Source organism: Nerophis lumbriciformis, linkage group LG02 (assembly GCF_033978685.3).
Source record: "Nerophis lumbriciformis linkage group LG02, RoL_Nlum_v2.1, whole genome shotgun sequence".
NCBI classification, from domain to species: domain Eukaryota; kingdom Metazoa; phylum Chordata; class Actinopteri; order Syngnathiformes; family Syngnathidae; genus Nerophis; species Nerophis lumbriciformis.
Genome location: NC_084549.2, coordinates 38449533 through 38473758, shown reverse-complemented (window position 1 = coordinate 38473758; position 24226 = coordinate 38449533). Strand labels below are relative to the sequence as shown.

At 42.0% G+C, this 24226-nt stretch overlaps 1 protein-coding gene across 2 annotated transcripts in view; it reads right to left on the bottom strand.

The window, feature by feature from the left end:
- dntt (deoxynucleotidyltransferase, terminal) overlaps nucleotides 1–24226 on the bottom strand; it is a 211198-nt gene that overhangs the window by 88127 nt on the left and 98845 nt on the right. For both annotated transcript variants that reach the window (XM_061962526.1, XM_061962534.1), the window contains one exon: nucleotides 12471–12573. In XM_061962526.1, coding sequence (XP_061818510.1) covers nucleotides 12471–12573 — 103 coding nt within the window. The remainder of the gene's footprint in view (nucleotides 1–12470; nucleotides 12574–24226) is intronic.

Here is a 24226-nt window from a genome sequence, read left to right as displayed (position 1 = left end):
AAAATACAGAGTATACTGTATTATGTTAGAGAAAGGATGAACAAAAATCAAAGCGTAGTTGAAAAACAAATTTGTGTTCCGATCAGAGTTTGATACTGCCGATCATCTAAGAGTGAGATTGGTCGATAGGACCGGTACTTCTCAGAGTCGGTATCGCACCGAATATGATTCATTAGTATCGCAGTACTATACTAATACCGGTATACCGTACAATCCTACTAGGGATAAGTAAATGCTTTGATGAACAATTTCACACTAACAGCTTGCAAATAAAAGTGACTTCAACTGTTTGTTAATAGTTGTTTTGACGGTTAATTACGGTACCTGAATTCATTCATTACGTCCACTTAGGTTTTTTGCCCTGAAGTATCAGGTGTCGTCGTTTCTCCCTCACTCCATTTTTCTTCTTACACACATCTACTTGCAAATCAATCATAAAAAGCAGGATGTCTTGAAGTTCCCCTCTCAGTATTTCTGCGGACTGTTTAGCCCGATGGCGCCGTCTAATCATCTTCCAAACAGCAGGTAATGTCAGCAAACATCTGAGAGTAAGCTTATTCCGAAGTTTACAGAGGGAATTACAGAGAAGGACAGCAGGAGGGAAGACAATCTTTCCCCAAAAGCTTTTTCGCCTCTAAGTATTAAAAAATAGTGATAGGGATCTGTATGTGTTTGGAACTTGTGGTCTTTTTTGAGATTGCGATGAGTGTTCATAGCCAAACAGCCAACATCCAGGGGACTAATATAAAGTAATGGTGGAAGCAAGGAACTGTGATCCCATCGTGTTATTTGTCTGACTCACAAAGGAAACTTGTCGAATCTAACTCCAAGTGGCAGATTACCGTGTCTCAGCAAGAAGCCTTTGAACTAAGCTTTGACTTTGATTCAGAGTTTCCAATGAAGTAGGTGTGTGTGCCCTCAATGTCAGTCCAAGTACTGCTTGGATTTCATTCAGATGTAAGAGTGAAATCTAATCTCAGCTGTGTGGGCAGCGCTGCCTGCATCACTTGTCTAACCAGAGTAAGGAAAAAATCTTTAAGGGGAACATTATCACCAGACCTATGTAAGCGTCAATATATACCTTGATGTTGCAGAAAAAATACCATATATTTTTTTAACTGATTTCCGAACTCTAAATGGGTGAATTTTGGCGAATTAAACGCCTTTCTATTATTCGCTCTCGGAGCGATGACGTCACAACGTGACGTCACATCGGGAAGCAATCCGCCATTTTCTCAAACACATTACAAACATGGAGTCAAATCAGCTCTGTTATTTTCCGTTTTTTCGACTGTTGTCCGTACCTTGGAGACATCATGCCTCGTCGGTGTGTTGTCGGAGGGTGTAACAACACGAACAGGGACGGATTCAAGTTGCACCAGTGGCCCAAAGATGCGAAAGTGGCAAGAAATTGGACAAAATGTGTTCAAAATACGAGGGTGTGGGGAAAGCCGACGAAAATGGTCAGTCGTTTGTTCCGCACACTTTACCGACGAAAGCTATGCTACGACAGAGATGGCAAGAATGTGTGGATATCCTGCGACACTCAAAGCAGATGCATTTCCAACGATAAAGTCAAAGAAATCTGCCGCCAGACCCCCATTGAATCTGCCGGAGTGTGTGAGCTATTCAGGGACAAAGGACCTCGGTAGCACGGCAAGCAATGGCGGCAGTTTGTTCCCGCAGACGAGCGAGCTAAACCCCCTGGATGTCTTGGCTCACACCACTTCTACCGTCCCTTATGCCACCGAAGATGATCAAGAGAAGAATACTGACCCTAGCTTCCCTGGCCTGCTGACATCAACTCCAAAACTGGACAGATCAGCTTTCAGGAAAAGAGAGCGGATGAGGGTATGTCTACAGAATATATTAATTGATGAAAACTTTTTTCATTACTCGCGGTTTTACGTAAATTATTATACATAAACTGTGTTTACCAATAATTTAGCTTAAATACATTACAACACTTTAAAAAAAACACATACCAATCGTTGGTTAGAAGGCGATCGCCGAATTCGTCCTCGCTTTCTCCCGTGTCGCTGGCTGTCGTGTCGATTTTGTCGGTTTCGCTTGCATACGGTTCAAACCGATATGGCTCAATAGCTTCAGTTTCTTCTTCAATTTCGCTTAAGCCGCTGAAATCCGAGTCTGAATCCGAGCTAATGTCGCTATACCTTGCTGTTCTATCCGCCATGTTTGTTTGTATTGGCATCACTATGCGACGTCACAGGAAAATGGACGGGTGTATATAACGATGGTTAAAATCAGGCACATTGAAGCTTTTTTTCGGGATATTGCGTGATGGGTAACATTTTGAAAAAAACTTCAAAAAATAAAATAAGCCACTGGGAACTGATTTTTAATGGTTTTAACCCTTCTGAAATTGTGATAATGTTCCCCTTTAAATCTCAAAGTGCGTTGATCTCTGCCCAACTGCAGAACAATTAAGCTGTATCGTATCGACGCCAAGTAACTCGAGACGTGATGTTTGCGAACGAATTAAGCCTTTTGAACGGCTCTTTAAAGTGAACGATGAAAGCCGATTTGCAGCAGTTTGTATGGGAAACATTTCTTTTAAGCAATTGCCTGTGGTGTATGTGAATTAGACTAACAAATGAGTCAGAGTCAAAGGAAACGTTGCAGCATTCGGATTCACTTTTCTAGTTCATTGTTGGAATACATAGTAAAGTAATGTATCGTAAAGTAAAGAGTAAAGAGACTGTATGTAAAGTAGGATAGTACCATTTTGTATTCATTTGTATAATGTCCCACTTTGTATTCCTGTTTTGTGTATACTGTATCGGACTGCCAATATTATCGGTCGATAAATGCTTTAAAATGTAATATCGGAAATTATCGGTATCGGTTTCAAAAAGTAAAATTTATGACTTTTTAAAGCGCTGCTGTAAGAGTGGTACATGGACGTAGGGAGAAGTACAGAGCGCCAATAAACCTTAAAGGTGCTGCCTTTGCATGCCGGCCCAATCACATAATTGTGAATGCCATGCATACTTGGTCAACAGCCATACAGGTCACACTGAGGGTGGCCGTATAAACAACTTTAACACTGTTACAAATATGCGCCACACTGTGAATCCACACCAGACAAGAATGACAAACACATTTCGGGAGAACATCCGCACAGTAACACAACATAAACACAACAGAACAAATACCCAGAACCCCCTTGCAGCACTAACTCTTCCGGGACGCTACAATATACACCCCCCGATATCCCCTACCCCCCACCTCAACCCCGCCCCTCAACCCCGCCCACCTCAACCTCCTTATGCTCTCTCAGGGAGAGCATGTCCCAAATTCCAAGCTGATGTTGTGAGGCATGTTAAAAAAAATTATGCACTTTGTGACTTCAATAATAAATATGGCAGTGCCATGTTGGCATTTTTTTTCCATAACTTGAGTTGATTTATTTTGGAAAACCTTGTTACATTGTTTAATGCATCCAGCGGGGCATCACGACAAAATTAGGCATAATAATGCGTTAATTCCACGACTGTATATATCGGTATCGGTTGATATCGGAATCGGTAATTAAGAGTTGGACAATATTGGAATATCGGATATCGGCAAAAAAGCCATTATCGGACATCTCTACTTTGTAAATACATATGTACTTAAGATCAGTGATTCTCAAACTGTGACACTGTACCACTACGGGTGTGCAGGCTCCATCTAGTGGTAGGCCAAAAAAATAACTTAATTAAATATTGTGTTACTGTTCAAACTGTGTGTAATGTTATAGTGGCTGAAAATATTGAATATAGTAAATACAACCTCTGCCTTGTTTTTAATTAATTCTTAGGCCTACTGTGCTTCTGTATTTTAATGTTGGTCATTATGGTGTTAATTGGAGAGCCAAGTGTTTTCTTAAGCAGTACTTGGTGGAAAAACGTTTGAGAACCACTGCTTTAGACATTAAATCAAGCTCTCAGCCAGTGGGTGAGGAGCAGCTCCTCAAGATCCTGCTCCCTTCAAAGAGCTATTAAATCCCATCTCTACCAACTATGCATACTGAGCTAAGCCTTGGGAAAGCAGCGTTGAACAGTATTCAGAACATCGATGATAGATAAACACAATTAAAGCTCAATTACTCGGCTAACCTTGCGTCTGCCCTTTAGTAATGCTTTGAAAATCAGCAATAAAAATGGTAGACATTTATTTTGAACAGACTTTTCTAACAAGTTGAACAAGATTGGTGGGGAAAGTTGAGAATGGCCCCCAATATTAGAACAGTAAAGCCTTGTGGGCCCTCTGGGAGCTGATTATCAATGACGAGGTGACACGGCTTTGAGTCAACCTTTGGTACATCATTTATTCACTATCTCCCGTGGCCGGGTCCCTGCTGACTTGTCCCACTGCTTGCTGTGAGGAATGTTAGCAGATTTATCCCGCTTTCCTTTCTTGGCCTCCCTAAACCTTTTATTCACCTGCTCTAAAAGTGTAAATCTTGTTTGAATACACTCGCACTTCCATTTTTGCTCATTCATTATCCCCTCTGTTCACAACTTTCGTTCACCAGCTCCGCCTGTATTAAACAAGTGGCTGCAAATGGCGAGAGCACCATTATAATTTGCAGCAAGTGGGCGGAAATTATTGTCCTGGACCTTTGGAGGGCATGAGCAATGTGTAGGTGTGGACACAAAAAGGGATAGAGGGTAGAGGGGATTGTTTTAAAACACTGCCATTACAGAAAAAGCCAAGAACTACTCTGAACGGCTTAGTTTAGCAGAATGCTGTGCTCTTTGTGCACTACCACACATTTGACTGTGAATATGCTATATTTATGACATTTATGTGTTTCAATGTATATCACGTGCTCAAGGGATATTTAACAATAAAAAAATAATAATTATGGCAACAAAATAAATATTAGTATGTGTCCATTTAAATGTGTTATAAATCTATTTTCTGTAAAACTGATTTTTTTTAACCTTTTCACAAGTAAAATTTGAAGAATTTGTATTAACCTGTTTGTAATAAAAGCCTACCTGTTTAATACGTGATATAATGACACTTTTATTACATGACATGATGCCAGCACATCTAGTGGGTAGAAACTGGTGTTGTCATGAAACCAATATTTTGGGACCGGTACCGGTACTAAAATTATTTCAATACTTTTCGATACTTTTCTAAATAAAGGGGACCACAAAAAATTGCGTTATTGGCTTTATTTTGACAAAAAATCTTACAGTACATTAAACATATGTTTCTTATTGCAATTTAGTCCTTAAATAAAATAGTGAACGTACTAGACAACTTGTCTTTCAGTAGTAAGTAAGCAAACAAAGGCTGCTAATTAGTCTGCTGACATATGCAGTAACAAATTATGTCATTTTCCATTCTATTATTTTGTCAAAATTATTAAGGACAAACTGTAAAAATTGATTATTAATCTGCTTGTTCATTTACTGTTAATATCTGCTTACTTTCTGTTTCAACATGTTCTATCTACACTTCTGTTAAAATGTAATAATCACTTATTCTTCTGTTGTTTGATACTTTACATTAGTTTTGGATGATACCACAAATTTGGGTATTAAACCGATACCAACTCGTTACATTGGTCATATTCAAAGTTCTCATGGGGGGACATATTTCCTGAGTTTATAAACATAATATGAATTTAAAAAAAACTAAAGAAGATGTTGTGATTCCAAAAAATACCGATGTAATCATAGTAGTATTGACTAGATACGCGCCTGTACTTGGTATCATTACAGTGGATGTTAGGTGTAGATCCACCAATGGCGTTTGTTTACATTTTGATGCCGGTGAGCTACAATGTGTAGTGAAGCATGTTTAGCTATTCCTCGTCCTGCAGGGATGATACTTGTAAGAAACGTACTTTCTTTGTCACCATGAAGGCGAGGAATAATTATTTAGAAGTAGCTAAAAAACTGCCGACATCGCCTGGACTTTAGCCGCTAACTAGGTAGTCATGTCTTAAAGCACCTCTTCCAGTGGGTGTTTCAGTGTTATAACTTCACCTTTATCGTTAGTTTTTAAGCCAAAATGCGTCCCGTTCTCCCTTTTCTGTCTACACACTGTGTCTGTTTGTAAATACTCCGTGATTGTGCACTACAGAACATGCTTGTCTGCTCGTAATGACACGACATGATGACAACGGGGGTGCGGGTGGGTAGGGGGGGGTGGTGGACCGGTACGCTTCAGAGGCGGTATAGTACCAAATATGATTCATTAGTATCGCGGTACTATACTAATACCGGTATACCGTACAACCCTAGTAGAAACTTATCAAACAGCCATATTTTTACACTAAAACGTTTTTGTATTGACAATGGAAAAGTAATAAGAGTAAAATAAATGTGTGTGTTTTGTTAGTGATAAGTACACAACAGTAACAAATAGTGTAAGATTATATGAAAAGTATTCACTGCCTCATTCTCATTCATTCAAAACAACATTGCTGTTCATAATTAATTTACTGATATAAAAATTAAATGTCCGTATACAACATTTTACACAATGCCATTGACTTGTAAAACCAGCAATTGAAAATAATTCACTGCGTAGTTTGTTTTAAATTGTCAAAGCAATCCACCACAATGGCGATCGTTTTTTTGTAATTTTCTTTATCTCCAATAATCATAATAACTACCGTATTTTCCGCACTATAAGGCGCACCTAAAAACCACAAATTTTCTCAAAAGCTAACAGTGCGCCTTATAACCCGGTGCGCTTTATTACGATTCATTTTCATAAAGTTTCGATCTCGCAACTTCGGTAAACAGCCGCCATCTTTTTTCCCGGTAGAACAGGAAGCGCTTCTTCTTCTACGCAAGCAACCGCCAAGGTAAGCACCCGCCCCCATAGAACAGGAAGCGCTTCTTCTTCTACTGTAAGCTACCGCCCGCCCCCGGAAGAAGAAGAAAAAACGCGCGGATATCACCGTACGTTTCATTTCCTGTTTACATCTGTAAAGACCACAAAATGGCTCCTACTAAGCGAAAAGGATCCGGTTCATAAAAAGACGCAATCTCTCCATCCGCACACGGATTACTACCGTATTTCACAGCAACTGATATTCCTGTGAACCGCACTGTGGAACGGGAGCACGTACGGTGAATATTCGCACCACAGGGAATGAGAAGTCATCCTTCACTGTGGTTCTAGCTTGCCATGCTAACTTCCACCCATGGTGATATTCAAAAGGAAGACCTTGCCAAAAGAGACCTTTCCAGCCGGCGTCATCATAAAAGCTAACTCGAAGGGATGGATGGATGAAGAAAAGATGAGCGAGTGGTTAAGGGAAGTTTACGCGAAGAGGCCGGGTGGCTTTTTTCACACAGCTCCGAAGGCGAACACACCTTCACTAAGACGGACTCAAGCCCCGCCCATGTCACGAACATGTTCTTTTTATTCACTCACACAAACCCAGGTGGGCAAAAAAGAAATACATTTTGGACAAATTAAAGGGGAAGTTTCTGCCCCCCTCCTGACCTCCCTCCGCCCACCCCTAGAGAGAGTTCCAGACCGCAGTGAGCGCGTCTGGTATCCGCCCCTTGAGGGGTCGGGAGCTGTGCTGGTGGGGTGGCTCAGCATCACCAAGCCAAGCCACAGCCACCAGCACGGCCGCCGCCACCGGTCTTACGGCCTGCTAAGCCGCAACCTCCAGTTCGGCCACCACCACGCAGCTCCACGCCAAGCTCCAGTGCTGCAAGTAGCAGCTCCACGCCAAGCTCCAGTGCTGCCAGTAGCAGCTCCACGCCAAGCTCCAGTGCTGCCAGTAGCTTCACCACGCCAAGACCCACCACGCCAAGCTCCGGTACCAGCTCCACGACGCCAAGTGCCGCCAGTCGCAGCTCCACGACGCCAAGTGCCGCCAGTCGCAGCTCCACGTCAAGTGCCGCCAGTCGCAGCTCCACGCCAAGACCCAAACCAAGACCAAGACCAAGACCCGCCATGCCAAGACCAAGACCCGCCATGCCAAGACCAAGACCCGCCATGCCAAGACCAAGACCCACGCCAAGACCAAGACCAAGACCCACGCCAAGACCAAGACCCACGCCAAGACCAAGACCAAGACCCACGCCAAGACCAAGACCCGCCGCCTGACGCGCCACGCCGAGCTTCGCCGTCCTGACGCGCCACGCCGAGCTTCGCCACCTGACGCGCCACGCCGAGCTTCGCCGCCTGACTCACCACGCCGAGCTTCCAAGCCTGCCACGATGACGACGCGCCTGCCTCCTCGTCGGCCACGGATATGGCCGCTACCTGGTCGCCCACCACGCCAAGTGCGCCCACCTCCCAGTCGGCCACGGATGTGGCCCGTCCCGGGTCGCCCACCTCGCCTGCTGCAGTGGCGTTCCACTCGCCACCGCCACATGACTATGCCTCGGTGGATTTGGGGCCCCTTGGTCTGGCGACCCACCGCCATGTCCCCCTCCCGCCCTCCCATGACTCTTGTTAATTTTTTTTCTTTTTGGACATCTGGGATCTGTCCGTAAGGGGGGTTTCTGTCATGTCTGTGTGATCATGTTTTGTTTTAGTCATGTTCGGTTTTGTTTTTGGACTTTTTGTGCACTTTTGTTTTGTTTTGTCACCATAGCAACCATTAGTTTTCACCTGTCACGTCACGCACCTGTTTCACGTTTTGAGTCACGCACCTGCTTTCACTAATCATGTCTATAGTATTTAAGTTCATTGTTTTCAGTTTGTCGTTCTGGCGAGAGCCCACAATTATGCTCTGCACATTCCTGACACTTGATTTCATGTCCATCGTTCATGCTGCTCCTTTTAGTCCATGCCAAGTAGGTTTTTGTTTATTAATGCTATAGTCTTTTGGTTTCATAGTTTGTTCTCCGCCACTGTGTGCGCTTTTTTTTTTGATAATATTAAATAAATATGTACTCACATTCCCGAGCCAACTTTCCGTTGCATTCCGGAAAAGCAAACACCCAGGACCAAGTCATGACATTATGTCGCCAGCAGACCAGCTTTTCCGCACGAGAGTTGGACAGTTTGGATGAGGCTTCTTGGGAGGTGCTGCGCGCCATGGAGGCCGAGACGCTGCGCTTTTCCCCCAGGGAGCGCAGGGGGATGATGTGGGGGAATGGAGGCAAGCTGGTGCCGATCGGCGCGTCGCTCCCGTCCCGGAAACGTTGCCAAGGACAAGGAAAGACTTCCGCGAGCCGGCAGGACACGCCGCTCCCACAAGCCCCTCCCCCTCCGGGCGGAAGCAAGCAGCAGCCAGCCCGGCTTCGCCCTGATGACATCACAGACCAGGATTTTTTTTTCAACTCATTTTCTTTTGAACACCCGCCTCCAGCAAAAGACTCTAATGCCATGTCTTTGATAAAACATTATCAAAACATGTTTTTAGAAATCAGGTCTAATCAGTCCAAGCCACGTCCCAAATTTCATGCCCCGTCCCCCAGGACTCAAGCCCCGCCCATGTCACGAACATGTTCTTTTTATTCACTCACACAAACCCAGGTGGGCAAAAAAGAAATACATTTTGGACAAATTAAAGGGGAAGTTTCTGCCCCCCTCCTGACCTCCCTCCGCCCACCCCTAGAGAGAGTTCCAGACCGCAGTGAGCGCGTCTGGTATCCGCCCCTTGAGGGGTCGGGAGCTGTGCTGGTGGGGTGGCTCAGCATCACCAAGCCAAGCCACAGCCACCAGCACGGCCGCCGCCACCGGTCTTACGGCCTGCTAAGCCGCAACCTCCAGTTCGGCCACCACCACGCAGCTCCACGCCAAGCTCCAGTGCTGCAAGTAGCAGCTCCACGCCAAGCTCCAGTGCTGCCAGTAGCAGCTCCACGCCAAGCTCCAGTGCTGCCAGTAGCTTCACCACGCCAAGACCCACCACGCCAAGCTCCGGTACCAGCTCCACGACGCCAAGTGCCGCCAGTCCCAGCTCCACGACGCCAAGTGCCGCCAGTCGCAGCTCCACGTCAAGTGCCGCCAGTCGCAGCTCCACGCCAAGACCCAAACCAAGACCAAGACCAAGACCCGCCATGCCAAGACCAAGACCCGCCATGCCAAGACCAAGACCCGCCATGCCAAGACCAAGACCCACGCCAAGACCAAGACCAAGACCCACGCCAAGACCAAGACCCACGCCAAGACCAAGACCAAGACCCACGCCAAGACCAAGACCCGCCGCCTGACGCGCCACGCCGAGCTTCGCCGTCCTGACGCGCCACGCCGAGCTTCGCCACCTGACGCGCCACGCCGAGCTTCGCCGCCTGACTCACCACGCCGAGCTTCCAAGCCTGCCACGATGACGACGCGCCTGCCTCCTCGTCGGCCACGGATATGGCCGCTACCTGGTCGCCCACCACGCCAAGTGCGCCCACCTCCCAGTCGGCCACGGATGTGGCCCGTCCCGGGTCGCCCACCTCGCCTGCTGCAGTGGCGTTCCACTCGCCACCGCCACATGACTATGCCTCGGTGGATTTGGGGCCCCTTGGTCTGGCGACCCACCGCCATGTCCCCCTCCCGCCCTCCCATGACTCTTGTTAATTTTTTTTCTTTTTGGACATCTGGGATCTGTCCGTAAGGGGGGTTTCTGTCATGTCTGTGTGATCATGTTTTGTTTTAGTCATGTTCGGTTTTGTTTTTGGACTTTTTGTGCACTTTTGTTTTGTTTTGTCACCATAGCAACCATTAGTTTTCACCTGTCACGTCACGCACCTGTTTCACGTTTTGAGTCACGCACCTGCTTTCACTAATCATGTCTATAGTATTTAAGTTCATTGTTTTCAGTTTGTCGTTCTGGCGAAAGCCCACAATTATGCTCTGCACATTCCTGACACTTGATTTCATGTCCATCGTTCATGCTGCTCCTTTTAGTCCATGCCAAGTAAGTTTTTGTTTATTAATGCTATAGTCTTTTGGTTTCATAGTTTGTTCTCCGCCACTGTGCGCGCTTTTTGTTTGTACTTTTTTTTTGATAATATTAAATAAATATGTACTCACATTCCCGTCTCGCCCGAGCCAACTTTCCGTTGCATTCCGGAAAAGCAAACACCCAGGACCAAGTCATGACACAACTTTTCTTACCTATTGGTACCTGTTTTGTAATTGAAAATCACATTTATTCACCGGAGTACCCGGAGTGAAACCACACAGTCATGGGTAGAACATGCAAACTCCACACAGAAAAGATCCAGATTCCAGTTTCGAACCCAGGACCCTCGTATTGTGAGGCACACGCACAAACCCCTGGTCCACCGTGCTGCCCGGAGATATTCATATATATTTGTAATTTACTCCATTTGTGACGTTTTACCCAAGTGTGATATCAATGGATATCTCCATCTTTGGTAAAAATTTACTTGAAGAGCTTTGCGCGAGTCCGACATTGTTGTCAATAGGCTCCTTTTTCTCTATTCTCTTGCTGTAGGGCAGACTGGCTCGTACATGCACATGCAAAGTAGTGTCACTTCTATCTGTCCGTAGACTCGCTATGGAAGAGCTACAAACTACAAGAAGGCTGACGGGGAGAAGAAGCAGTCGAAGTGAAGTCGCGTAAATAAGACCGCCGACAAAACGGCACATTCTGACAAGACGGTCAGAAAGCGGTTCAAAGATGGTCTGTAAAACATAATCTATGCAACATTTTGAAGGAAGGAAGTGTTTTAAATGTAGAAAAAAATCTTACAGTACTATGATTCTTTAAGTTTAGTCCAGGGGTGTCAAACGTACGGCCCGAGGGCTGGATCAAGCCCGAGGGATAAGTTTGCTAAGTATAAAAATCAGCCTGAATTTTTTTAATGAAAGAAACAGCTGTTCTAAATGTGTCCACTGGATGTCGCAATAGCAATTTTTTGTATCTTTGTACATCATGCTACGTATGCACAAAATAAATCACATGATGTTAGCACATCAGTCGAGGAAAATGATCAAACTACATAAATAACATCCTGTAATTTGATTTTGATATATTTTTGTATCTTGATAGATTGAAAATTAACACCAAGGAGTTGACTGATGAACATTATCACATATTTTTTTCAGAAAATATAAATAACGACATATAAAGTATATATACTATTAACCACAACAGGTAATTGTAAAAAAAACAACATTATGATGTGTACAATTTCAGAATGTGGTTGTTCTACTTTTAACAAAGAAAACAATCTGAAGTTGTCTTTATTTTTAAGTTATCGTGCCGTGATTTTATCAGTCCGGCCCACTTGGGAGTAGATTTTTCTCCATGCGGCCCCCGATCTAAAATGAGTTTGACACCCCTGGTTTAGTCGGTGTGTATAGTTTTAGAGCAGTACGTCTTGCTGTTGTATTTTAAAAGTACTAGAAAAGCTATACAATACTTAACTATTATAGTGTATCAACAACTTTAGTATTGGCCATATTGTAGCAATATGCAAAATAATAATTATTTGTCAAGTTATAACGTAGCCATAGTTCGTTCAGAAAGTTAGAGCATGAGGAATAAGAAGGAATAATACACCTACTTGTTTTTTAAAGCAATTGATGACGTGGAGCAGCACACATTCTTCCTTCCCCACCTCAGAGGTGGTGACAATATAGTCCACATCATGGCCAATCTCTTTCCCCCTGCAAACAAAGACTGGACATTACTATTTTCAGCACAAAAAAGATGCAGATTGTGTACTTCTCAAACATATAATTTGTCTTTTGAAGCTAAGTTGTAATATCCCACGAAGTAAATAGTTTTTTCCTGGCTCATTGTCAGAAAATAGCCAAATACATTCTGACAAGGCTTACATGCTGCATTTTTGCTGTCAGCACAACTGCAGGCGCATAGTTTACTGAGCAAAAAACTGATGCAGCAGAAAGCTCAGAGCATGAAACACTTCTTCAAAACACAAACATAAAAGCATCTGTCAGGGAGCAGGCCACTGAATTAGTAAAAACTTCCTCAACTCTTACACTTTTCATAACATTCTTGACTTTTTGACATCAATTAATGAGTTCCTCACTGACAGACATTACTGTAAACTGTATAAAGTGTGTACACCGCCTTCCGCCGGATTGTAGCTAAAAAAAAGGCTTCGAAGGGATTAAGCGGTAGAAAATGGATGGATAGATGTATTAAATAAATGGAAATGCCTCTAAATTTCTTGAGGTTGCATGCTGAAAATATATGGCGACATTTTGACTATTTGCATTATTTGAAATGGTGCATTTCATTAAAATACCAATTGTGTGAAGACAATGTAATATTTTGCATACATTTGTTCGCTAACTAAGTGTTTTAAGCAGGTTAGGTATTTCCAGATGGAAAGCTAAAAAGAACATCACAAGACCTTACACTTAGACTTAACTTAGACAAACTTTAATGATCCACAAGAGAATTTTTTCCACACAGTAGCTCAGTTACAAAGGATGGAAAGGATAACCCCCCCCCCTAGAGGGGGGGGGTTACCCACATATGCGGTCCTCTCCAAGGTTTCTCATAGTCATTCACATCGACGTCCCACTGGGGTGAGTTTTTCCTTGCCCGTATGTGGGCTTTGTACCGAGGATGTCGTTGTGGCTTGTGCAGCCCTTTGAGACACTTGTGATTTAGGGCTATATAAATAAAGATTGATTGATTGATTGATTGAATGCACACAAGGGCACAAAAAGAGGTATAAAGTACCATAGTAGCAATATAACATATATGTAATATGTACATATTATACAGACAATATATAGTATATACTGCAGTGACGTGCGGTGAGGTTCATGGCTGGTGAGGCACTGACTTCATCACAGTCAGATTTACAAACATATGAACCCTAAAGAGTATCTTATTCACCATTTGATTGGCAGCAGTTAACGGGTTATGTTTAAAAGCTCATACCAACATTCTTCTCTGCTTGGCACTCAGCATCAAGGGTTGGAATTGGGGGTTAAATCACCAAAAATTATTCCCGGGCGCGGCGCCGCTGCTGCCCACTGCTCTCCTCACCTCCCAGGGGGTGATCAAGGGGATGGGTCAAATGCAGAGGACAAATTTCACCACACCTAGTGTGTGTGTGACAATCATTGGTACTTTAACTTTAACTTTAACTTTAACTTTAACTTTACACATACAAACTGTAGCACACAGAAAAGCACATTTAATTAAAAAAACGTTATTATGGTCTTACCTTTACTTATAAGTGCGGTAACAGTGGTGTTCGTGTTGGAGGAGTTGTGAATGAATGAAATATGAAATCCGTGCTGCAGTCTGCAGGTGTACCTAATGTTGTGTCCCTGCAGTCGTTCACGGCTCCTCTGGCGAGAGCATTGATGTTTTTGCACTTTTTGGCTTCTTGTTAAGTGACTTTTTTTGGGTGGATTCGGTCTTGCACGTGGAGGGTTTGGGTGTGGGCTTTGGTTGGTGTGGCGCTCCCGTCCGGGGGTGCATTCTGCGTCGGGGGTGCATTAACCGGCACCAGGAGGCGGGATTACTGCGAGCCTCACACAGTGCGTCTTCGCAGCAGTTGTATGATTGCTCAGCACAAGAAATACGTTACACACATACAGTTGTTGACAAAATACACTGTACATTATATACCTCAGCTAACTAAACTATGGAAATGTATAATATAGTTCATATAGCAATACGGTCTCACTGCACAGCAGGCCAGCAGTTAGCCGAGTCATTGCGCAATCCATGTTGAGGCACAACTGAGTGACGTGCCTCAACTGGCTGCTGATCACTGCACCGTCTCTTCTCAGTATTTGAACGGCAAATGTGAAAATTCAGCGATTTTGAATAAAAATAATCTAAAACTGGTGAAGTTAAATGGAAAATAACTTTATAGTATAATCACTGAATACATATAACAATTTAATTAATTGTTTTTCTTTATACATTTTTTTTCTTTCCATGATGGCAGGTGAGGCCCCGCCTCACCTGCCTCCAGTGACCGCACGTCACTGATATACTGATATATCATATTAGTATATTATATTATATTATTATATAATGTATACAATATATAACAAATCCCAATTACCATGTACAATATTACAGTTTACAGAAAACTATAGAAGTTTTGAATATGTGGAAATAAATGTGCAGACAATTGTTAAGAGCAATGCCTTTTAAATTTCTCAATAACAAGTCAATAATACGACTTCAATGATTCTTCATTGACAAAAAAGTCAGTCCAAAGCTACATAGGCCACAGGAAGGAAAAACATGTTTTATTTTTGTGTTTCGTATTTAAGTGTTTCGTTTTTAGGACCTTACCAAAATATTTACAGTTTAAAACATTCATTCATCCATCCATTAACATGTCTTTGAATTTATTATACTCAAAGTTCCTCGTACACGTTGATGGCGCCATCATCTAATTTGCATAGCTGACTGTGACGCACGTGCATGTAATTTTGATGGACGTTTTGGGAGAAAGAAAATGAGGAAATAACACAAAAAGCAAAACAAATATGTTTAGAGATGCAGTGGAACCTTTATTTACGCACTCTTCATTGTGCATTATATTTTTCGATTTCGAACTACAGACCTACATACAACTATGCTTTGGTATACAAATCTTGTCTCTGTGTACAAACGTTACATCTACTTATTGTGTGCCCGGCAGCACATTCATTGTGGTTGGACTTATTAGCTAATTGCTACTTTGTGTGGTTTTTAAGTGTTTTTCAGCCTTCTTGGCTAACTCAGTATGAGTCCAAAGAATGCATGGACAAGAGATGTGTGGTTTGAAACATTCAGGAAGTATCCACAGCATTGTCGACATTGCCTCCTCGCCTCTCCCCATCTATTACACAGTACGCCAAGAAGATCAACTAACAAGGTAAAGTGACATTTAGTTTAAATTCCTAATCATTGTAGTGACCTGGTTGTTCAAATTAAGTTGTTTGTGATTTCAGGAGCACCCACTGCTATTTGAGAGCAGCGATACATGCTTTCATGTTTATAGTCACCAAAAGTGTTTAATAAGTGAAGAAAAAGTCACAAGATTTGTTGAATCTTGACTGGTCTAAATAATTTGGCAATTCTGATCCCTCCTGCAATGTCTTCTCATTCTCTGGCAGACGAGGTAAGTATGCGGTGTGTTCAGAAGCATAGTAACGATGCCATCAACTGTGAGGATTTAAATAACAAACTGCATTCAAAGACAGTTCCATTATGATGTGTATATGCACCAGGCTGACTATGTAGCACTCATTTATTGTACCTCGCAAACAGGGTGGACCGCCACAAATAAATGCTTGTAAGGGAAACACTGTACGGGATTTAAGCTGCACCTACCAGCTTCCCATTTGCCAAAATGGACATGAGACACAAATACAAGAGAGAAGTTGTGGGAAGTTTAAGTCAGTCAAAATGCCTGAAAATCAACATTCACTTTGCAGTGCTGCTACACAAAACTGGTGTGGGGGTTATTTCATACATAAAACGGCCAATGATTGCATGACTGAAAATCAGCCTATGATGACAGACAGTCTTTACAAATAGTGTAGTCATCTTCTGCGATTTATACATTTGATTTGTGAGCCCTCTCACCGTTTAAAAAAACACAAACAAATAAATAAAAAGGAAAACTCCTATCGCTATGTACTCTTATGCTTACACATACAGTACTTAAAACAAACTCATCCTAATTGAACAGTGTATCATACTCATTATTCAATAATTTAGGTAGAAATGGCATGTTTAACTATACGTACAATATACATATAATATTGACCTACTATATATGTTAATGCTGTCATCTTTATTCTTAATTGCATTACATACATTTTCTGGATACACAGTGGATCCAGAAAATATCGAGCTCTTAACTTTTATCACATTTTGTAATCCAAAATGGAATAAATCATGTTTTATTTTCAAATTTCTACATACAATACCCCATTATGACAATGGGAAAAGTTTAAAAACAAATTGAAAAAATGCAAATTTATCAAAAATTCTAAAATAACCAAATCACATGCATGTAAGTGTTCACAACCTTTGCTCAATACTTTGTTGATGCACCTTTGGCAGCAATCCTTTTTGAATACGATGCCACAAGCTTGGCACTCCTATCTTTGGGCAGTTTCACTCATTCTACTTTGCCCATTCATCTTTGCAGCACTCCTAAAGCTGCAACAGGTTGGATAGGAAGTGTTGGTTTTCATCCAGGAGGTCTGTATACATTGCATTCATCTTAGTCGAGTCAGGCAAGTGACCAAAAAAGACCAGAGGCTGTAATTGCTGCCAAAGGTGCATCAAAAAAGTATTAGGCAAAGGTTATGAATACTTTAATACATTTGATTTTTTAATTTTTTTTAACAAATTTGCAAAAAAAACATTTGAAAAAACTTTTCACATTGTCATTATGGGGTATTGTCTGTATAATTTTAAGGGCAAAACAAATGTATTCCATTATGGAATAAGGCTGTGACATAACAAAATGTGGAAAAAGTGAAGTGTTTAATTTACAGATGCACTGTAACTTATTACATTTTATTTTATGTCTAATACTAAATGTGAATTTGTCAATTTCCATTATCTGTGTCAGGGCTGTTTTCCAGGTTTTTATATTAGGTGCTGTGGCCTCTTTCCAAGTTTGCTTAAATGCAGTGATCATTAATATGTTAAATATATATGTATGTACTGGTTTCAGTTTTTGCTTTATATTGATGCCAACCATATTTTCTATTTGTACATTCCCTTTAAAACATAATAATGATTTTCTTGTATTTTTTTTTTTTTTAACTCTTCCCAAAAAGGCAACAACACTGGGCAGGTAAACAACACATGTGTATGGTTTGCATTTGGTTCACCACATCCACTCCAGCAGCCAGTTCCTGCTAAAGGGATGTACTTACCACTTTGGGCTTGGCTACAACGTTTCTATGCAATTTCTCTCCAATACTTATATTGAGTTGATATAAAGTTTCTTTGATTTCTCCTTCCCATTCATCTTGTGAAATTTTATTTTTCAATTCTTATTCCTAATTACCTTTGACACTATTGTCCAGGACCAATTAATTTTGTAATATTTTATATATTTATGCAATTGTTCCTTTAATTGTATTTGATTAATGTTGTAGAATTTATTTTTATTATTTTATTTGCTGAATGTGTGGATGTGAGTGTGAATGTTGTCTGTCTATCTGTGTTGGCCCTGCGATGAGGTGGCGACTTGTCCAGGGTGTACCCCGCCTTCCGCCCGATTGTAGCTGAGATAGGCTCCAGCGCCCCCCGCGACCCCAAAGGGAATAAGCGGTAGAAAATGGATGGATGGATGGATATTTGCTGAATCACTGTAATGTGTTTTGTGTCAACATACTATTAGCATTAGGGCTATGACTTAAACTTAGACTTCCTTTATTGTCATTCAAATTTGAACTTTACAGTACAGATAAGAACGCAATTTTGTTGCATTAGCTCGTTGTAGTGCAGGATAAAAGAGCAATAAGGTGCAGATATAAATAGATTTACTGTACAGATAAATATATTGCAGTTTTGCATATGCGTCCACGTTTACGGATGTATGTTATATTGTCTTAATATTCCAGCGAGTTAATCCATTTTGGGGGGGGGGGAATTGAAGGTATTATTATGATGCGTTCAAGAGTCTTACGGCCTGTGGGAAGAAGCTGTTACAGAACCTGGAGGTTCTGCTACAGAGGCTGCGGAACCTCTTTCCAGAATCCAGCAGTGAGAACAGTCCTCGGTGGGGGTGGGAGGAGTCTCTGCAGATTTTGTAAGCCCTGGTCAGGCAACGGCTTTTTGCGATTTCCCGGATAGGAGGAAGAGAAGTCCTGATGATCTTTTCCACCGTCCTCACCACTCTCTGCAGAGACTTCCAGTCTGAGGCACTGCAGGCTCCAGTCCAGACAGATGCAGTTGGTCAGCAGGCTCTCTATAATGCCTTTGTAGAATGTGGTGAGAATGGGGGAAGGGAGCTGTGCTCTTTTCATCCAACGTAAAAAGGGCATGTGATGCTGAGCTCTTTTTACAGAGCTCCGGTGTGTAGGGACCAGGTTATATTGTCAGTTAGCTGCACCCCCAGGAACTTAGTGCTGCTTACCATCTCCACTGCTGTGCCATTGATGAAAAGTGGAGTGTGGCTGGACTGGTGCCTCCTGAAGTTGACGATGATCTCCTTGGTCTTGTTGACATTCAGGACCAGGTTGTTGGTTCTGCACCAGTCAACCAGATGTTTCACCTCCTCCCTGTAGTCCATGTCGTTGTTGTCACGGATGAGGCCCACTACTGTCGCATAGTTCACAATGTGGTTAGTAGTGGACCTGGCGCAGCAGTTATGGGTCATCAGTGTGAACAGCAGCGGACTCAGGACGCAGCCCTGGGGGGAGCCGGTGCTCAGGGAGATGGCACTGGAGGTGTTGTCGCCCACTCTTACAGACTGGGGTCTGTCTGTGAGGAAGTCAAGCAGCCAGTTGCTCCTGTCCGACCGAAACATTGTTAGCTCCCCGATGCTAACTGCCTCATCTGGAACGGATGGTTTCAGCCACGTTTCTGTGAGAAATATGGCGCAGCAGTCCCTCTTCTCCCGTCTTGCATTTAAATCCAGCTTCAGGTAGTCCAGTTTGTTCTCAAGGGAGTGGACATTTGAAAGCAGGATGGAAGGAAGCGGCGTTCTTTGAGGATTAGCTTTTAGCTTTGTTGTTAGCCCCGCTCGGCATCACCGTTTCTGCTTCCGGTCACACTGCTTACGTCTCCCCCGTCAAACGGTCCCTGCTGGTACTTGGCTCCGCTGTTTCACAGGCCGCTAAGTGTAGTAGTATTCCCATGCTACCGAGGAGGTCCAGGCGTATACGCGTCTTTTGGTCTAAAACTGTTCGATTTATCTACATCTAAAATTGCTTGGCGGTCGTATGTTACTTTGGAGTGACTATGCTGGAAGTTAACTTTGAAATTTACAGAATTTACCGATTTATTTGCCAAAAAAGTTCCATTACGACCACGAGATCTATGTGGCTATATGTTATGTGATTGATTGATTGATTGATTGAATTATTTATTTCAAATCTGCACAGTACAACAACACACATTTTTTTAATTTTTTTTTTTACATTTTGGCAGAGACATTTATGCAAGGCTTGAAAAGGGGTTGGATGAAGCAAATGCTTATAATATCCCAACCCCTCTCACTCATTCCACATTTAACATAAACAATATAATACAAGAACAATACTATACAAACAAAAACAAGAAAAGCTCCTGTATACTAACAATACAATAGTACCGCTGTTACTATGAGACAAGACGAGACAAAACACACACACACACACACACACACACAGGCCCAAACACTCTCTGACCAGACACCTCCCTCTCATCGCTCTGTGCTGAGGGCATCACTCTCTTTCCTTTTCATACTTCTTCAGTACTTCTTTTTTAAACAGTCTTTTAAATTAAATCATGTTAGAACAGGTTTTTAACTCGTCCCCTAAGTTGTTCCACAAACTGACTCCACGCACTGAAATGCACATTGATTTTAAAGTTGTTCTAAATTTAGGAAAATATAATTTGTTGTTTCCTCTTAGACTGTAACTATGGTGAGCATCTCTATCCTGGAATAGGTTTTGTATATTGGATGGTAGAGAGTTTTGGGATGCCCTAAACATAATTTGAGCAGTTTTAAAATTGACCACATCGTGCAGTTTAAGTTGCTTTAACTCCATGAATAGTGGATTTGAATGATGTCTGTAGTGAACATTGGACACAATCCTAATGGCCTTTTTCTGCAGAGTGACTAAAGGCTGTAGATGAGATTTATAACAATTTCCCCAGACTTCAACACAATAGTTTAAATATGACATAATAAAGGAATGATACAATAACAGCAGAGCATTGGTGTTCAATAAATGACATTTACTAATATGACAATAAAAACTCTCTCCTGTTACGTTCCTCTTCTCTTTAGCTTAGAAACCTTACACAAAAATGATAGCGTTGCCTGAGATGGGTCAATACACATTGTGAGAATTTCAACATGTGTATCATCAGATTTAGAGTTGAACAGAGGGGAAATTTTAATTTGAGGGAACCTTAACAAGCAAATTGCACTGATTCAGTGGAATGGCCCGTTTTCTATGACCATCCAGAATGATCTCATGAATCTGTTATCTACTAGTTTGGCTTTTAAAGAGTTTTGTCTGCATTGTACAAAATGTCAGTAAGACGCTGCATTATTAAAAGGTGACTTGCAGTGGGAACATGATCAAAGCTCTCTGAAGGCTCGATTAAAAGAAACATTGCATCCGTGTGGTAATAGTGACCCACTAAAACCGCCTTGTGTGCAGTTTGTCATCAGCGAGAACAGTGCTGACGCAAAGTGAGCAAAACAAAGTCCACAAGCAAACGACAGGATGTTCGCCATTCCAGGCTGTGATCTGTCAATGTTGGCCTCTGCGTCAGCTCTATCCTTTGCCAAATAGGCCAGGCTCCATTTCATACTGATCGTGATGCACTGACTTGCACACACACACACACAAACGCTTTGTACTCATAAGCACCATGACCACTGTTAACAGCAAAGTGACAATGAACAGGAGAAGAAGTAGAAATGTTAAGGATGATTTGGGGCCAGAAGAAGGCTTCAATTCTGCGAAGCTCAGTTATCAAGCTTTGGATTGTCCGTCACATAAACACTTGATGCGGTTATTTAGGGCAACGCCACTGCGGGGGCAACATAATCATGGCTAGGAGCCTCATGTATTAAGCATGTGTACGCCCTTTTTCACAGCAAAGTTTAGATGTATCAAAAGTGAACTGTTTATGTTTCATGTTTTTATTTTTTTTTATAAATGGCTGTCATGATAATGTCAATGAGGGATTTCTAATCACTGCTATGTTGGAATTCTTATTAATATTGATACTGTTGTTGATATTATTCTTTAATTTTTGACTACTTTTGGATTGCTTTGTGTCATGTTTGTGTGTCCTCTCAATTGCTCTGTTGATTGCTTTTCTGAATGTTGCTGGGCCAGGTTTGGTTTTGGAATTGGAATTGTATTATTATGGTATTTTTTTGTTGGATTGATTAATAAAAAAAAATTAAAATTGAACTGAGCGTGGAAATGTGCGGGGCCTGACGGCAACTTAGTTTCACGTGTGGACTGTGAATACTTTGGCGACACACAGAGGTGGCCATCCAGACTCGGCAACACTTCATTTTAACAATGTAAAAGTTCAAGGCAAGGACACAAAAATCACTTTTTCACCAATGCATTTAATGCTTCGTTCATGTTTGTGAGCACACCTATTAATTGATCGAAGCGATCATTTACGCCTTCCACTGCTCTAACAAGTTTTTCCTGTGACTCCAGCATGGCTTTGGTAAAAAACAAATGTGCTTGGATTAGAGCATGCGCACACTTTAATAATTGTAAAAAAAGAATTGAGTACGCCGTTTTCTGGATTTGACCGTATGATAATTTTTAGTAGGAAATCCACGCAACTCTTTATACTTTAGGCCCCTGGGCTTTTGTAAAGATTTGATGGTTGTTGTTGTTTTTTGGTTTTGTTTAGATCGATTGCTTATAAAATATCTCATTGAGTTAGCATAAAATCATTTTGCTGTCCAAGTTCAATAGTAAGGTAGTTGAATTAAATTAAGAAACATAATTGCACATAATTGTGGTGTGTTCAAGAACCCTTGATCAGAGTCTACAAGAGAGGTATCACTCATTTTTAAAGACAAGGGAACTTAAACCCCATTAGATGCACTAATAATAAAAATAATCATAAAAATAGTAATTATAAAAATAGTATTTTTTTTTTTCCAAGATGGCACTGCTGTAGTGGATGCTGTTGGCAGGAGTTCTGTGCTCTTGTATCCTCATTGTGTGTTCCTGATGTTTCCCTCTTGTTTTCATGTGGGCTTTTTTTGTTTGCCTTTTGGTTCGGGACCCTTTGGGACTGTGGGACAAGGGGTGGCACTTTCGTGACTTCTGCAGTGCTTTTTTGTGAACTTCTGGATCTGCCTCCCGGTAGCCTTTTGGCCATGGAGACCAGCTGCTGGGTCTCTGCGACACCAGAGTCTGTTTGGAGAGTCTGGAGGAGATGTGGACAGACAAGCTTCACAGTGTTTTGGCTGAATGAGCAGGTATCGTACAATTCAGTCTCCTTAGATTCATCCGCTCATCCATGCAGACTGGACACTGGCCGAGAGTTAGTGGGCGGTCGAGGGTGGAGTCGGCTCCCTTGGTTGCTTTGTTGGGTCTGCTCCTGTCTCTGGTCATGCTCCCCCCGACCCAGCAGATCCTGCCGTGGAACACCGCAAAAGCCACCACAGTGTAAATGTTTTTTTGTTGTTGTTGTTTTACTTTTGTAGCTGTATGTAGAAATGGCTGGTTGATTCAGTTCTGCTCTTTTTATGTCTTTAATGTCCTTTTTGTTCTTTGATATTTGATGTTTCCCTCTTACACACATGTTTATGTGTGCTATGGCTATGAGTTTTTTTTTTCTTTCCTTGGCCTCAGTCTGGACCCGCTCTCCAGGGCCCAGGCTTAGACTGATTTTTTTTTTTCTCACCGGGGATTTATAAAGTATTTCTGAATCTGATTTTGATTATGCGCTGCTGACCTGTCTCCACTCAAGATGATCTCCTGCTGTCCCCACTATGGACTGGATTCTCACAATATTATGCTAGATCCACTCGACGTCCATTGCACCGGTCGCCCAGGGGGGGTCCCCACATCTGCAGTCCCCTCCAAGGTTTCTCATTGTCAACCCAGTGGGTTGAGTTTTTTCTTGCCCTGATGTGGGATCTGAGCCGAGGATCTCGTTGTGGCTTGTGCAGCGCTTTGAGACACTCGTGATTTAGGGCTATAAAAGTGAACTTTGATTGATTGATGATATTATTATGATTGTTATTATTCACTAATAATAATCTTACATGAATCAGCAAATCAGCTAAAGGGAAAGTTGACATATTGTATAATCATATTTTAGTGAATAATGACAGGTTATATGATTATTAAAACTCACATTTTGGCTACTTTATATTCAATTTGTCGGCACTATTTTGTAAAAAAATAATAATAATTTAGGGGGGTTTAAGGATATTTTTTTAAAGGAGCCTAAAGCCCTCCTAAAAAGCCTAATTATGCCACAAGTTAAAACAATTTATGGAAAAACATTATTGGGGAAATAAAGCCACATGTAAACATTGTGGGAATGTCACGTTGGGAAGACTAACGTTTGTAGAACGCAGATACAATGATCAATAGATGGGAGAATATAAATGCAAGAGGGAACTGGTTTACAATTACATCATCTAGA